Raw genomic sequence first — 12,093 nt, 5'->3', positions numbered from 1 at the left:
CCTGCTTTTACTCAAGCCGCTTTTATACCTCGGCTACTATGCCTCCCCAGACACACGCTGCTGCCATGCCTGGCCTGCCATCCTTGGGCCTAGGGCCAGCACAGTACTTGAGAGGACAGCCCATTTTGGTTGACTGCCTTCCAGGCCTTAACTACTCCGCGGTGCCCTCCGACCTGGGTGAAAGGGTGGGTGGGGGAACCCCCACACACACCAAGGGGAGAGGGCACTCCCACCTCCAGGGGGAGGCACATGGACCTGGGTGTCAGGGTCGGGGGGCAGTTCCCCGCCGAAACCCAGGGAATAGGGCACTCCCCCCTCCTGGGTGGAGGCCTCTCAGACCCTGGTGTCTGGGTGGTGGTGGGGGGAGCTCCCCTCCGCACCCAGGGAAGAGGGCACTCCCCCCTTGTGGGGAGACCCCTCGGACCTGGGTGTTGGGGTGGGTGGGGGGAAGCTCCACCCACCCGCACCCAGGGGAGAGGGAACTCCCCACTGGTGGGGGGGAGGCCCCTTGGACCTGGGTGTCTGGGGGGGAGCCCCACCCCTCTGATCCCAGGGGAGAGGGCACTCCCCCCATCTGCACTCAAGGGATAGGGCACTCCCCCCTCCAGGGGTGAGGACCTCTAACCTGGGAGTGGGGGGTGGGAACTCCCCCCCTCCGCACCCATGGGAGAGGGCACTCCCCCCTCCAGGGGGGAGGCCTCTCTAACCTGGGTGTCAGTGGGGGGAGCTTCCCCCCTCCACACCTAGGGGAGAGGGCACTCCACCATCCAGGGGGGAGGCCCCAATAACCAGGGTGTGTGTGTGGGGCTCTCCCCCTCCCACCCAGGAAAGAGGGCACTCCTGCTTCAGGGGTGAGGCCCCTCTAAACTGGGTGTCGGGGGAGCTCTCCAGTGCACCCAGGGCAGAGGTGCACTCCCCCCTCTAGGGATGAGGCCCCTCTAACCTGGGTGTCCAGGGGAGCTCCCCAGCACACCCATGACTGACAGGCACTCCCCCTTCCATGAGGGAGGCCCCTCTAACCTGGGTGTCTGGGGGAGCTCCACAGCGCACCCAGGGCAGAGGGGCACTCCCCCCTCCAGGGGGCAGGCCACTCTAACCTGGGTGTGGAGGGGAGCTCCCCAGTGCACCCACCACAGAGGGGCACTCCCCCCTACACGGGGGAGGCCCCTTTGACCTGGGTGTGTGGCAGGAGCTCCCCCCTCACCACGCACCCATGTAGAGGGCACTCCCCCCTCCAGGGGTGAGGCCCCGCGCAACTGGGTGTGGGGGTGGTAGTGGGAGCTCCCTAGCGCATCCAGAGCAGAGGGGCACTCCCCCCCTCCAGGGACAGGCCCCTCTAACCTGGGTGTCAGGGGAGCTCCCCAGCGCACCCAGGGTAGAGGGGCACTCCCAGGGTAGAGGAGGCCCCTTTGACCTGGGTGTGTGTGGGGAGCTCCCTGCCCCTACCCCGCACCCAGGGGAGAGGGCACTCCCTAGTTCTTGGCGGAGACCCTAGGACCTGGGTTTCGGGGTTGTGGGAGGAGTTCCCCAGCACACCCAAGGCAGAGGGGCCCTCCCCCTCCAGGAGGGAGGCCCATATGACCTGGGTGTTTGGGGGGGAGCTCTCCCCCACCCCAGCACCCAGGAGACAGGGCACTCCCCTCTCCAGAGGGCAGGCCCCTTGGACCTGGGTTTTGGTGGGGGATGAATCTCCTCCTCCCTGGGCACCCAGGGAGAGGACACTCCCCCCTCCTTGGGGGAGGCCCCTCTTACCTGGGTGTTGGGTGGGGGGGTGGAGCTCCCGCCCCGCACCCAGGGGAGAGGTACTCCCCACTCGGGGGGAAGGTCCCTTGGACCTAGGTTTCAGGGTGGGGGGGTGGTGAGCTCCACCCACACAGAGGGGAGAGGGCACTCCCTGCTCTGGTGGGGAGACCCCTCAGATATGGGTGTCAGGTGAGGGGGGAGCTCCCTAGCACACCCAGGGCAGAGGGGCACTCTCTATGGGGGAGGCCCCTCTAACCAGGGTGTTGGGGGGTGGGGAGCTCCCCAGTGCACACAGGCAGAGGGACACTCCCCCCCTCCAGATGGGAGGCCCCTCTGACCTGGGTGTTGGGGTGGGGTGTGGGGGGAGGAGCTCAGCCCAGCACCCAGGGGTGAGGGTATTCTCTCCTTGGAGAGAAAGACCCTCGGACGTGCGTGTTGGGGTTGGGGGGGGAGCTCCCCAGCGCACTCAGGGCAGAGGGGCACTCCCCACTCCAGGAGGGAGTGCCCCTCTGATCAGGGTGTGTGTGGGGGAGCTCCCCCGGGGACCCAGGGCAGAGGGCCACTCCCCATTCCAGGGGGGATCCCTCTCTGAACTGGGTGTTGGCGGGAGCTCCCCAGCTCACCTAGGATAGAGGGACACTCCCCCCCTCCAGAGGGGAGGCCCCTCTGTCCTGGGTGTATGTGGGGAGAGCTTCCCCCCAACCTAGGGGAGAGGGCAGTACCCTCTCAGGGGGAGAGGCTCCCCGGACCTGGGAGTCCCCCCCACCCCCACCCTGAATCCAGGGGAGAGGGCACTCCCCCTACCATGGGGGAGGCCCCTTGGACCTGGATGTCACGGGGAGCTCCCCAGCGGACCCAGGGCAGAGGGACTCTGCCCCCTCTATGGGGGAGGCCCCCTCTCACCAGGGTGTCGGATGAGCTCCCCAGCACACCCAGGGCAGAAGGACACTCCCCCACTCCAGAGGGGAGGCTCCTCTGACCTGGGTGTGGGAGGGGGGAGCTCCCTGCCACCTAGGGGAGAGGGCAGTCCCCCCTCAGTGGGGAGGCCCCTCGGACCTAGGTGTGAGGGTGGGGGGAGCTCCACCCTGCACCCAGGGGAGAGCACTCTCCGCCCCAGGTGGAGTCCCCTCAGACCTGGGTGTTGGGGGAAATCCCAAGGGCACCCAGTGCAGAGGGTCACTCCCCCATTCAGCGGGGAGACCTCTCTGACCTGGGTGTGTGTGGGGGAGCTCCTCTCCACACCCAGGGGAGAGGGCAGTCCCCCATGGAGACCAGCCCTGGGACACCAGCCCTGTTTCATTGATTTTGTTGTAATTAAAGGGAGCAGGTGCTGATAGCACTGATAATACTGATTGACCCTTCTGAGGGATATTAAAATGAGAAGGTGCAGAAGGAACATTACAGAGTACCCTTTCTGCTACCTAAAGCATGGTCTTTGTCCCCATTGCCTATCCAATAAAGATGGCAGGGTTTGAGAAAAATGGGGAAAAGCGTTTTATTGTTTCGCTAGCTAAGGAGAAACATGGTGGTCTCCTGTCCCAGAGGGTGTGATTCTCTCTGCCTTGGGGAGTACAGGGCTGTTAAGAGGAAAATGGGGGCTAGCATTCAAATATCATGGGTAGATATAATTAATGGGTATCTATTGGGTGTCCTTGACAGCTGTTTTTGGAATTCATAGGGTTGAGATTCTCTTTCTTCTTGTGGGCAGTGACAATCTTCCAGTGAATAGCATGATAGCTTAGCCTGGGACTGGGAAAATGTTAATCTTGTTTCCCTTATGTTAAAGATAGAGTTGGAAGAAGGAAAAAAACATGTCAGTTTTAAAATAAGCCACCTGATCTGGTATGGTAGCACAAACTTGTATTTCCAGTGGGTGCGGATGTTGAGGACAGGAGGATCACAAGCTCAAAGCCAGCTTCAGCAACTATGAAAGGCCCTAACCCATTTATCCAGAGCTGTCTCAATATGAAAAGGGCCAGAATTGTTGCTCAGTGGTTAAGCACCTGTGGGTTTAATCCCTACTACCAAAAATAAATAAATTAATTAATTAAAATGAAATAAGCCACCTAAGGTGTATCATCAGAAAATGATCCCAACTACATTTCCTTCTTTCTTGGTATAAACCGTGATTAAGTAGGTGTATGCATAGGTAAACAACCATGGTGCTGCACTTTTAAGATCAGTGTATTTTGTGCACTTTCAGATATATGTTTTCTCTCAAAAAATAGAGTAGGTACAAAGATCTTAGATGAGAATTTCAAAATGATATGAGACTGGTAGGACTATAGTAAGTAACACTCCTCCCCCAAACATTTGGGAATACAAATGCACACCAAAATGAGGAGGAGGAGGAGGAGGAAGAGGAGGAAGAGGAGAAGGAGGAGGAGGAAGAAGAGGAGGAAGAGGAGGAGGAAGAGGAGGAGGAGGAGGAGGAAGAGGAGGAGGAGGAGGAGGAAGAGGAGGAGGAGGAGGAGGAAGAGGAGGAGGAGAAGGAGGAGGAGGAGGAGGAGGAGGAGGAGGAGAAGGGGGAGGAGGAAGAGGAGGAGGAGGAGGAGGGGAAGACGTGAGTTGTAAAACAAATGGGGAAAAAACACAAAGAAATGAGAAAGGAGACTTAGAGGTGATCTGCTCCAACTTCCTAACTGTGCTCAGGGGTGATAAACCGCGGAGTCACAGGGCCTGTGCAGGAACAGTCCCAGTCAGGGCAGAGCGGGCTGCCGGCCTCCCAGGGCAGGGTTCCCACTTCACCGCCCGCACACCATGGCCAGGATGGAGCAGGAGGGGAGGGCTGTGGGTCAGGAGGTCACATTAGCCCCAGCCCAGGGCAGCAGCTCTTACAAGGGGCCCTGGACACGAGGTCCCTAGGAGTTGTCTCTGCTGCATCCCTCAAGGGAGTCCCTGATGATTCAGTCTTCCTGCCGCCCCACTGGGAGGAGATGGTGATGACACACAGATTGGCCACAGCCCTGCAGCTTGGGGGCCCAGGGAGTTGGATTCCAGGCACTGCAGAGGCCCAGAGCCTCACTAATTGGCCACTGGAGGCCCAAGTACCAGCCCTGCCAGGTACACAGTGACCCCAAGTGAAGGTGCCTTAACACGCTGCCCAGCTGGCAGGACAGGAGAGGAGGCTGACGTGGGGCCCCTGCACTTCACAAAGCTAGGAGCCTGCTACACACACAGCCTGGGCCCAGAGCCTCACTGGACCTGCTACTGCCCGCCACCTCACTCACTGCTCGGGAGGTCGCAGCTGAGCCGCAGAGGACAAGGGGCGGGGCACCCGCCGCCCGTCTCCAGCACAGACCTGGCTCAGGAGCACAGGGACCCTGGAAGCACAGCCGCGGTCCTAACCCTCACCTGGACAGGCAAGGGCAGCACACCACCTGCTCAGCCTGCCAGGACCAGACGCTGGCCATGATCGAGCAGGCAGCAGGGCTGTGCATGCAGTAGGCACTCAGGCCTTGCCCCAGCAGGGAGGCAGAGACCACTCCCCTGCCCACACCCTGCCCTGCACCCTGGTGGCTGGGCAGGGCCTGTGAGCCTTGGCCTGAGCACCTGCTGGCTGCCCCTTGCTAAGCACAGGCTCCGAGTCTGCAGGCTGGGGCTGCGGCTCCTGCATTTCCACCAGCTCCCAGGGGCCAGGGACGCTGCTGGCTCAGGACCACCTGTGCACAGTGGGCCAGGGACAGTGGGGAGGACAGGCCATCCTATCACACCCAGTCAGTCTTCCAGCTCCCCAGCAGATGGGCACCCTCCCTACCCCGTGGCCAGCTGCTCATTCCACTGGGCCCAGGGATGGCCCTGCGTCCTCACCAAGCTGGACAGCTCTGCTCTGTCCCTCTTCCCACGTGAGTCAGTGACCTTGGCCTTGGGGTGGGCATTCCAAGTGTTTTCAGCTCATCACAAGGACAAGCTGTGCGGTCAGTGTGGGCACCACCAAGGGGGCGTTCAAGAATTCTCTGGTTCAGTGTGCAGCATGGCACTGACACGTCTCTGTCCTCCACAAAAGATGTGACCACGGTCCCGTAACCTGCTCAGTCTCACGGCCTCCACTGTCCTCTGTGCCTGCTGTCCCAGCGCAGGGCCATGCTGACCCTCAGAAACGGAAACCTCTTGGCACTGCCCTTGCAGGAGTTTGTGCTGGAGGGCTTTAGAGGAGGGGTGGAGATTCAAGCTCTGCTCTTTGCTGTCTTCCTGGCCCTGTATGTGGTGACCGTCCTGGGAAACGTCCCCATGATCGTGGTCATCACCCTGGATGCCCGCCTGCACTCCCCCATGTACTTCTTCCTCAAGAACCTGTCCTCCCTGGACCTCTGCTACTCCTCCGTCATCGCCCCCAGTGCCCTGGCCAACTTCCTCTCCTCCAAGGCCATCAGCTTTAGGGGATGTGCCACCCAGCTGTTCTTCTTCTCCTTACTGGCTACCACTGAGGCTTTCCTCTTGGCTGTGATGGCCTATGACCGCTTCATGGCCATCTGCAGTCCCCTGCAGTACCCTGTGACCATGTGCTCCAAGACATGCTCTCGCCTGGTGCTAGGCACCTACTGTGGAGGCTGCCTCAACTCCATGGTACAGAACAGCCTCACCTTCCAGCTGCCCTTCTGCAGCTCTAACCGCATCAACCACTTCTTCTGTGACGCCCCCCCCCCCCCGCTCCGGCTGGCCTGTGCCAACACGGCTCTCAATGATCTGGTCATGTTCGGCATCTGTGGTTTCATCATTGTGGGCACCAGTCTCGTGGTCCTGGTCTCCTATAGCTACATCGCAGTGACCATCCTCAGGATGCGCTCAGGATCTGGGCGGCACAAGCTCTTCTCCACCTGTGGCTCCCACCTGACAGCTGTGTCCTTATTTTATGGAACACTATTTGTGATGTACGCCCAGCCAGGAGCCATGGGGTCCATGGAGCAGGGCAAGGTGGTCTCTGTCTTCTACACCCTGGTCATCCCGATGCTCAACCCCCTCTTCTACAGCCTGTGAAACAAGGACGTGAAGGACGCCCTGCAGAGGCTGGGACAGAGGCACATCGCCATGTGAAGAAAGTTCTGGTGACAGTGTCCATGGAGCTGGACTGAAGGGCTCCATGGAGATCTCTGATCCTCCAACTGTTCCCTACTTCAAAATGCACCTGAAGGTGTTGGGCACATGTTCGCCAACGTCCTTAGAGCATTTCATGGACCAGATGTTTACTGCGTGTGAGATGCATGGATGGAGAAGGCTGGTCATGGGCACCATGCAGAACTCTGAGGAGGACCGACAGCCTGACCACAAGAAGCCTGGGTGGGCACCACCCCTGAGCGCCTAGCAGGGCCTTACCTTCTGCCTCCTCCTTTGCATTTCTGGGCCATTTCCCAGGCTTTAGTTGGTCAGAGGATAGATATTGTGCATCCTGATTAAAGTTGTCAGACAAAAATGTGTATCTCACTAGCCCAGCTTTCACCCAGACGCAAAGCCTGGCTGGCCGGTGGCCTCCCGTGATGTGAGTAAAGGGTCTGCCTGCCCGCTCCCTCAGCCCATCTTCCACACCAGTGCCAAGGAGCTACTAAAATAATAACTGTTTAAAGATCCACAACCAAGCCATCCCGCAGAGCGAGTCTGGCATCAGGTGGAGCAGGTTTGGCTGTGAGTGGCCCAGTCTGACAAAGAGAGCCTGTGTGCAAAGGAGCTGCAGGGTGTCTGAGCTTTGGGGTGGCTTCTCTTGGGGCAGAGCTTGCCTAGGCTCCTGGGCATCACAGCATGGGCACAGACAGCATGGCCCTGGGACCGGCAGCCCCTTCCTAGCCTCAGGATGGACCTGGGAGAAAGTAAAAAGCTGCACTGTGTGTGTGACCATAACTGTATACATCATATACACGCAGTGTGTGTGCACATGGATGCAGAGCAGGACTTATCCCTCCTGGTATATGCACATATGTCTGTACATGCACAATAGAAACACTAATTCCAAGGGAAAATACACAAGTTTCATCTAAACTCAGCAAGTTCAACATCTGCAGGTCAAGAGAAGGTACCGCTCATGCCACCTGCCTGTCCTCACCCTCCGGGTTAGCCTTATCCTGACTAGCCACATTTTCAGGATCTGGGTGACACAAGCTCCTCTCCATGGAAAGTTCTGTGAAGATAAAGTACTTTCCATGGAGAGGTATGCACAGTTCGTCTTCTGTTTGACCACTGCTGCTCACCCATGTCCAGTTGCCTGTAACGGAGCCCTTGGCTGTCCACCGTACATGATGCCATTATAGATGTTCCTCAGTTGCAATGGGATTACACCCCGTAAGCCCAAGGTAGGTTGGAAACATCACAGGCTGCACTGCATCCAATACTTGTCACCTACAGGTCACAGTTCGGCCTGGCCTACCTAAGCATGCTCAGAAGGCTCACATCAGCTTCGGGATGGGAAAAATCATCTCACAGGAGCCAGTGCTGAGGGTCACCTAAATCCTTCAACATGTCCAGGAAGGGAGAGCAGAGCAGTGAAAGGGTAACTCACACCATCAGAGAGTTAGGAACCACTGCATACAGTACTGACATGGTCATTCACTCATCCGCCTACTGACCATGGACATTTTGGTTGTTACTAATTACTGGCCCTTAAAATAATTCTGTGTTCTTTTAAACATCTTTTCCTGTGAATGAAATGAAATCCTGCAGGCATTCTTAAACATGAAATCGTTCACCCAAATAGTTTTCCAAACATGATGCCAATTTCTGCTCACATTGACCAAAGCAAACACAATTTCCGTTGCTGTGTATCATCAGGAGCAGGTGTGTGCTTCAGGAGCAGGTGTGTTCTGCTTCACAAGCTTCCCCATTTGGGGGTTAGTGATCACACATCCCTGCCATTTTCCTTGTCATTTCTTGAGTGGCTCATGAGCTCACCCACCTTTGCACAGAACAGATATCTGGATATTCTTTGGGGAGAAGTATATCTGTTTTGCCCATTTTTCCACTGTTTTCTTTTTCATATTGATTGTAGAAATTCTTCACCTCTCCCATCCTTATGAACCCCTTATTGGTTATTTGATTTGAAAATACTTCTCCCACTTGGTAGTATTCACATCCACATAGTTGTTTTTCTTTTGTTAACAAAGTTAGTCAACATCATTCTCTAAACTTACTACCAGGTAACTGTGTTGGTCACTTCCTTCATGGTTCTGTGGCATTTAATACTTGCCTATGCTACGTCCCCAAAGATACTCTTCTCTGATATCTTGTTATTTTTAGATCTCTTTGCTGAGTCTTTCATTCCGTGTCCACATGCACACAAAATTGGTGATGGCTTTTGTGCTTCAGGGGTAAACTGTGTGTTACACATGTTTACAGGTTCCCACTGGCCTGACTATGGCCACCTTGAGTCGACCCTGCCAGGAGCCCTGTGTTGGCTGCTTCCCGGCACAGACAAAACCCGTCAGGTGTGGGGCTCAAGTCGGGGGATGCGCCCAATGTCCGTGACACTGCCTCCAGGTAATCCTGTGTTCTGCAGGACGAAGTCACCTTACTGCTACGCAAGCCCCTCCTTCTTACCCAAACTGCAGGGACCTGATGGCCTTGCTGCTTCCCAGGAACACACATTATCACAAGTCCAGGAGGCTGCATGTCAGCCAGCCTTCCTCCATCTTGGGCCCTGTGGCCAGTGCTCATGCCCTGGGTGCAGGTTTTCTTTTTGTAACTTGTTTTTAGATGTGCATGACAGCAGGGTGTACTGAGATATTACACATACATGGGGAGTAACCCATTACAGTCCTGAGCCCATTCTTATGGCTGAACAGGATGTGGAGTTACACTGGTCCTGTGTTCACGTATGAGCACAGGAAGGTTATGTCCCATTCACTGACCTAAGAAACACTTTTTAAAGCACCTTTTCTCTAGAGTTGTGCAGGGTCACCAAGACATTAATCAGGTGCCCCTGGGGGCGGGCTTGCTTCCAGAGACTGTGTTCTGTTCTATTGGGCTATTTCAAAATACATTATGGAATCTTACAGGTAAAATGTTATAATAAAAACTCTTTAATATCTATGGTGTGTAAACTATTAGGAAATAAAGTGTAGATACTCTTGAAAGATGTAGCAGGGTACTGAGGAGAGACCCAGCGTGTCTCTGGCTGACGGCATCCCACATGACAAAGCTTCTGATTATGTGGCACAGCAAACCAGCCAAGGCCTTTCCAACCCTAAGGTGAGGATAGGAGCCACCTCACACTTCTCTGGAAACAGTTTTAAATGGCACAGTGGGAGGGCACGCCCTGCCCGGCTGGAGCAGTGCCACGCTGCAGCACACAGGTCTGGGTGTGAATGGACTTAGAGGCCCTGGCATCTCTGGCCCCTGGCATCTGGGTGGTCTGCTTCTCGGTCCCCCTGCCCACCTTGGCCTTCCACCAGGTGCTCATCAGACCCTGGCAGAGGGCTTCTAAGGCCTCTGCCTTAGGCTTGAGGGGCTGGTGAGACCCGACCCAGAACAGTTAGCCACTCTGGAGCTCTCAGGGACCTCCTGGACCTTCTCCCCTTGTCACGACCCTGCAGTCCTCCCAGAGCCCCTTCACAGCCCCGGGGTGCACCATGTCATTTTACCCTCTGCCCTTCTCCAGCACAGGCCCAGGGTCAGTTCCAGGACAGTCCTCAATGCCCTCTTCTCAGGTGCCTCAACTGTGGCCACGCTTGCCAAATCACTTCCCTTCTCACAGTGAAGGCAGCTGCGTGCGTGCATGTGCACAAGAGCATGCACGTTGGTGCATGCTGACCTCAAGGACAGAGACCACATCTCAGTTCTCTCTAGTCTAGTGCACGGCCCCTCGTGGCTACTGAACACGAGCTGACCTGAGCTGAACCCCCAGAAGCTGCACTTTCTTCTCCTCCTCCTCTCCTCTCTTCATCCTCTCCTCTCCCCGCTCCCCAACCCCTGCAGACCTGCTCTTCATCCTCACCCTTCCTCTAGCTCAGGCAGGTCTGTGGGCTGCTCACCTGTACTCACTCCCAGAAGCATTTCTTACAACAATACTCTAGACTTCACACCTCTGCTCGTGCTACTCTTCACCCCTCTGCAACCTGCTCTCTGCTTCTGCCACTGCTCACTGTCCAGACCTAATGGGCATGTCCCATTCCTTGTCAAGGAAGACCTCTGAGTGGACCCGGGTGCCATCTGTCAATTGCTCTTTGGTGGCTGTCTTCCACTGGTGTCTGTTTGGACACTCATCAAGCTTTGTGCTTTCTAAACACCTCTGGTCATTTCTGCATGACCAGACATCTTTGCTGGGCACTCTTCTCTGTGCTGGCTAAGTACTGGCACCCCTCAGGGGCTGGTCTTGCCCCTCAAATCCTGCAGTCTGCTTTCCCTCCCTTGGTGACCTCCAAGGTCACTCTCCATGACATCCCCCCACCCATCGAGCTCCCCTCCACAGCACACATACACAAGGTGTGCACTCCATGTCTTTCACACGATGCCCAGGCCCTGCTGCCCTCACCAGGACAGGAAACGCTGAGCCAAAGAGAGCTCTTTTGTGCCCTTTATCAATGAACACCCTGCTGCTAGGGCAATCATTATTCTGATGATCTCTAAGAACAAAAATGACTTTTGTCTGCTTAGAGAATCACAGAAATCAGTTCACGTGAGGGAGGTGTATTCTTCGTAGACTTACCTGATGCAGCAGATGCCCCAGGCCGTCCTCCTTGCCGCCCAGGATGGCTGTCCTCCCTGCCGCCCAGGATGGCCGTCCTCCCTGCCGCCTGCGACAGCAGTTCCCTCTTTTCCACTGCTGTCCAGTATTCGATCGCTCAAATCATACATCCCTTCTGTGGCTGGTGGGCAGCACAGCTATTCTAACTTGGGGGACATCATGAGCACACCGTTAGGAACAATCTCCTGTGTGTCTTTGATGGTACAAGGAATTATTTCTATTGCAAATATGTCAAGTAAACTGGAAACTGTTGTGTCACGGAGACACGCAGCTTCAGCAGGCCCTGCCAGGTAAGATGGCCTTGGAAAAGCTCTAAGAATCTACAAAAAAAAAAAAAAAACCCTTAGAAAAATAAATCAACCTCAATCTCAGGATTCAAAGTCAGCACACACAGCCAATACGACCTCTACACCAGCAAGGAGTGACTGCAGTTTGGACTTCCCTGTCATATGCAATATGCCAAGTAAACAAAATATGTTAGAATAAACTTAAAAAAATGTTAAAGTACATTAACAAAAAAGTATAGAATATCAATGAAAAATTAAAAAGCCTAAATGAAGAGAGCTAAAGTGTTTGTGAACTGAAATATTCTACATTGCTAAGATACTCATTTGTTCCAATTTGGTCTCTAGATTCACTGTAATCCCCATCGAAATCCAAGAGACATTGATGACCTAATTCTG

At 55.7% G+C, this 12,093-nt stretch overlaps 1 protein-coding gene and 1 pseudogene across 2 annotated transcripts in view; both read left to right on the top strand.

The window, feature by feature from the left end:
• Window positions 1–4,817, top strand: part of LOC308635075 (voltage-dependent L-type calcium channel subunit beta-2-like) — a 30,999-nt pseudogene extending 26,182 nt beyond the window's left edge. Inside the window, exon 8 of the transcript in view lies at window positions 4,396–4,817. The product of the transcript in view is annotated as a voltage-dependent L-type calcium channel subunit beta-2-like (transcript). The remainder of the gene's footprint in view (window positions 1–4,395) is intronic.
• A 1,009-nt stretch (window positions 4,818–5,826) lies between these two features.
• LOC308635092 (olfactory receptor 9S13-like) lies at window positions 5,827–6,720 on the top strand (the record flags this gene model as incomplete). The annotated part of the gene is made up of 1 exon (XM_081269344.1): window positions 5,827–6,720. The coding sequence occupies one exon, from the start codon at window positions 5,827–5,829 to the stop codon at window positions 6,718–6,720; it is 894 nt and encodes a 297-aa protein (XP_081125470.1).
• Between the last annotated feature and the right edge of the window lie 5,373 nt (window positions 6,721–12,093).

The sequence above is a fragment of the Spermophilus citellus genome (assembly GCF_964194105.1).
Source record: "Spermophilus citellus genome assembly, chromosome: 16".
Classification (NCBI taxonomy): domain Eukaryota; kingdom Metazoa; phylum Chordata; class Mammalia; order Rodentia; family Sciuridae; genus Spermophilus; species Spermophilus citellus.
The sequence above is the reverse complement of the archived record's forward strand: the minus strand, read 5'-3'. Positions and strand labels throughout refer to the sequence as shown.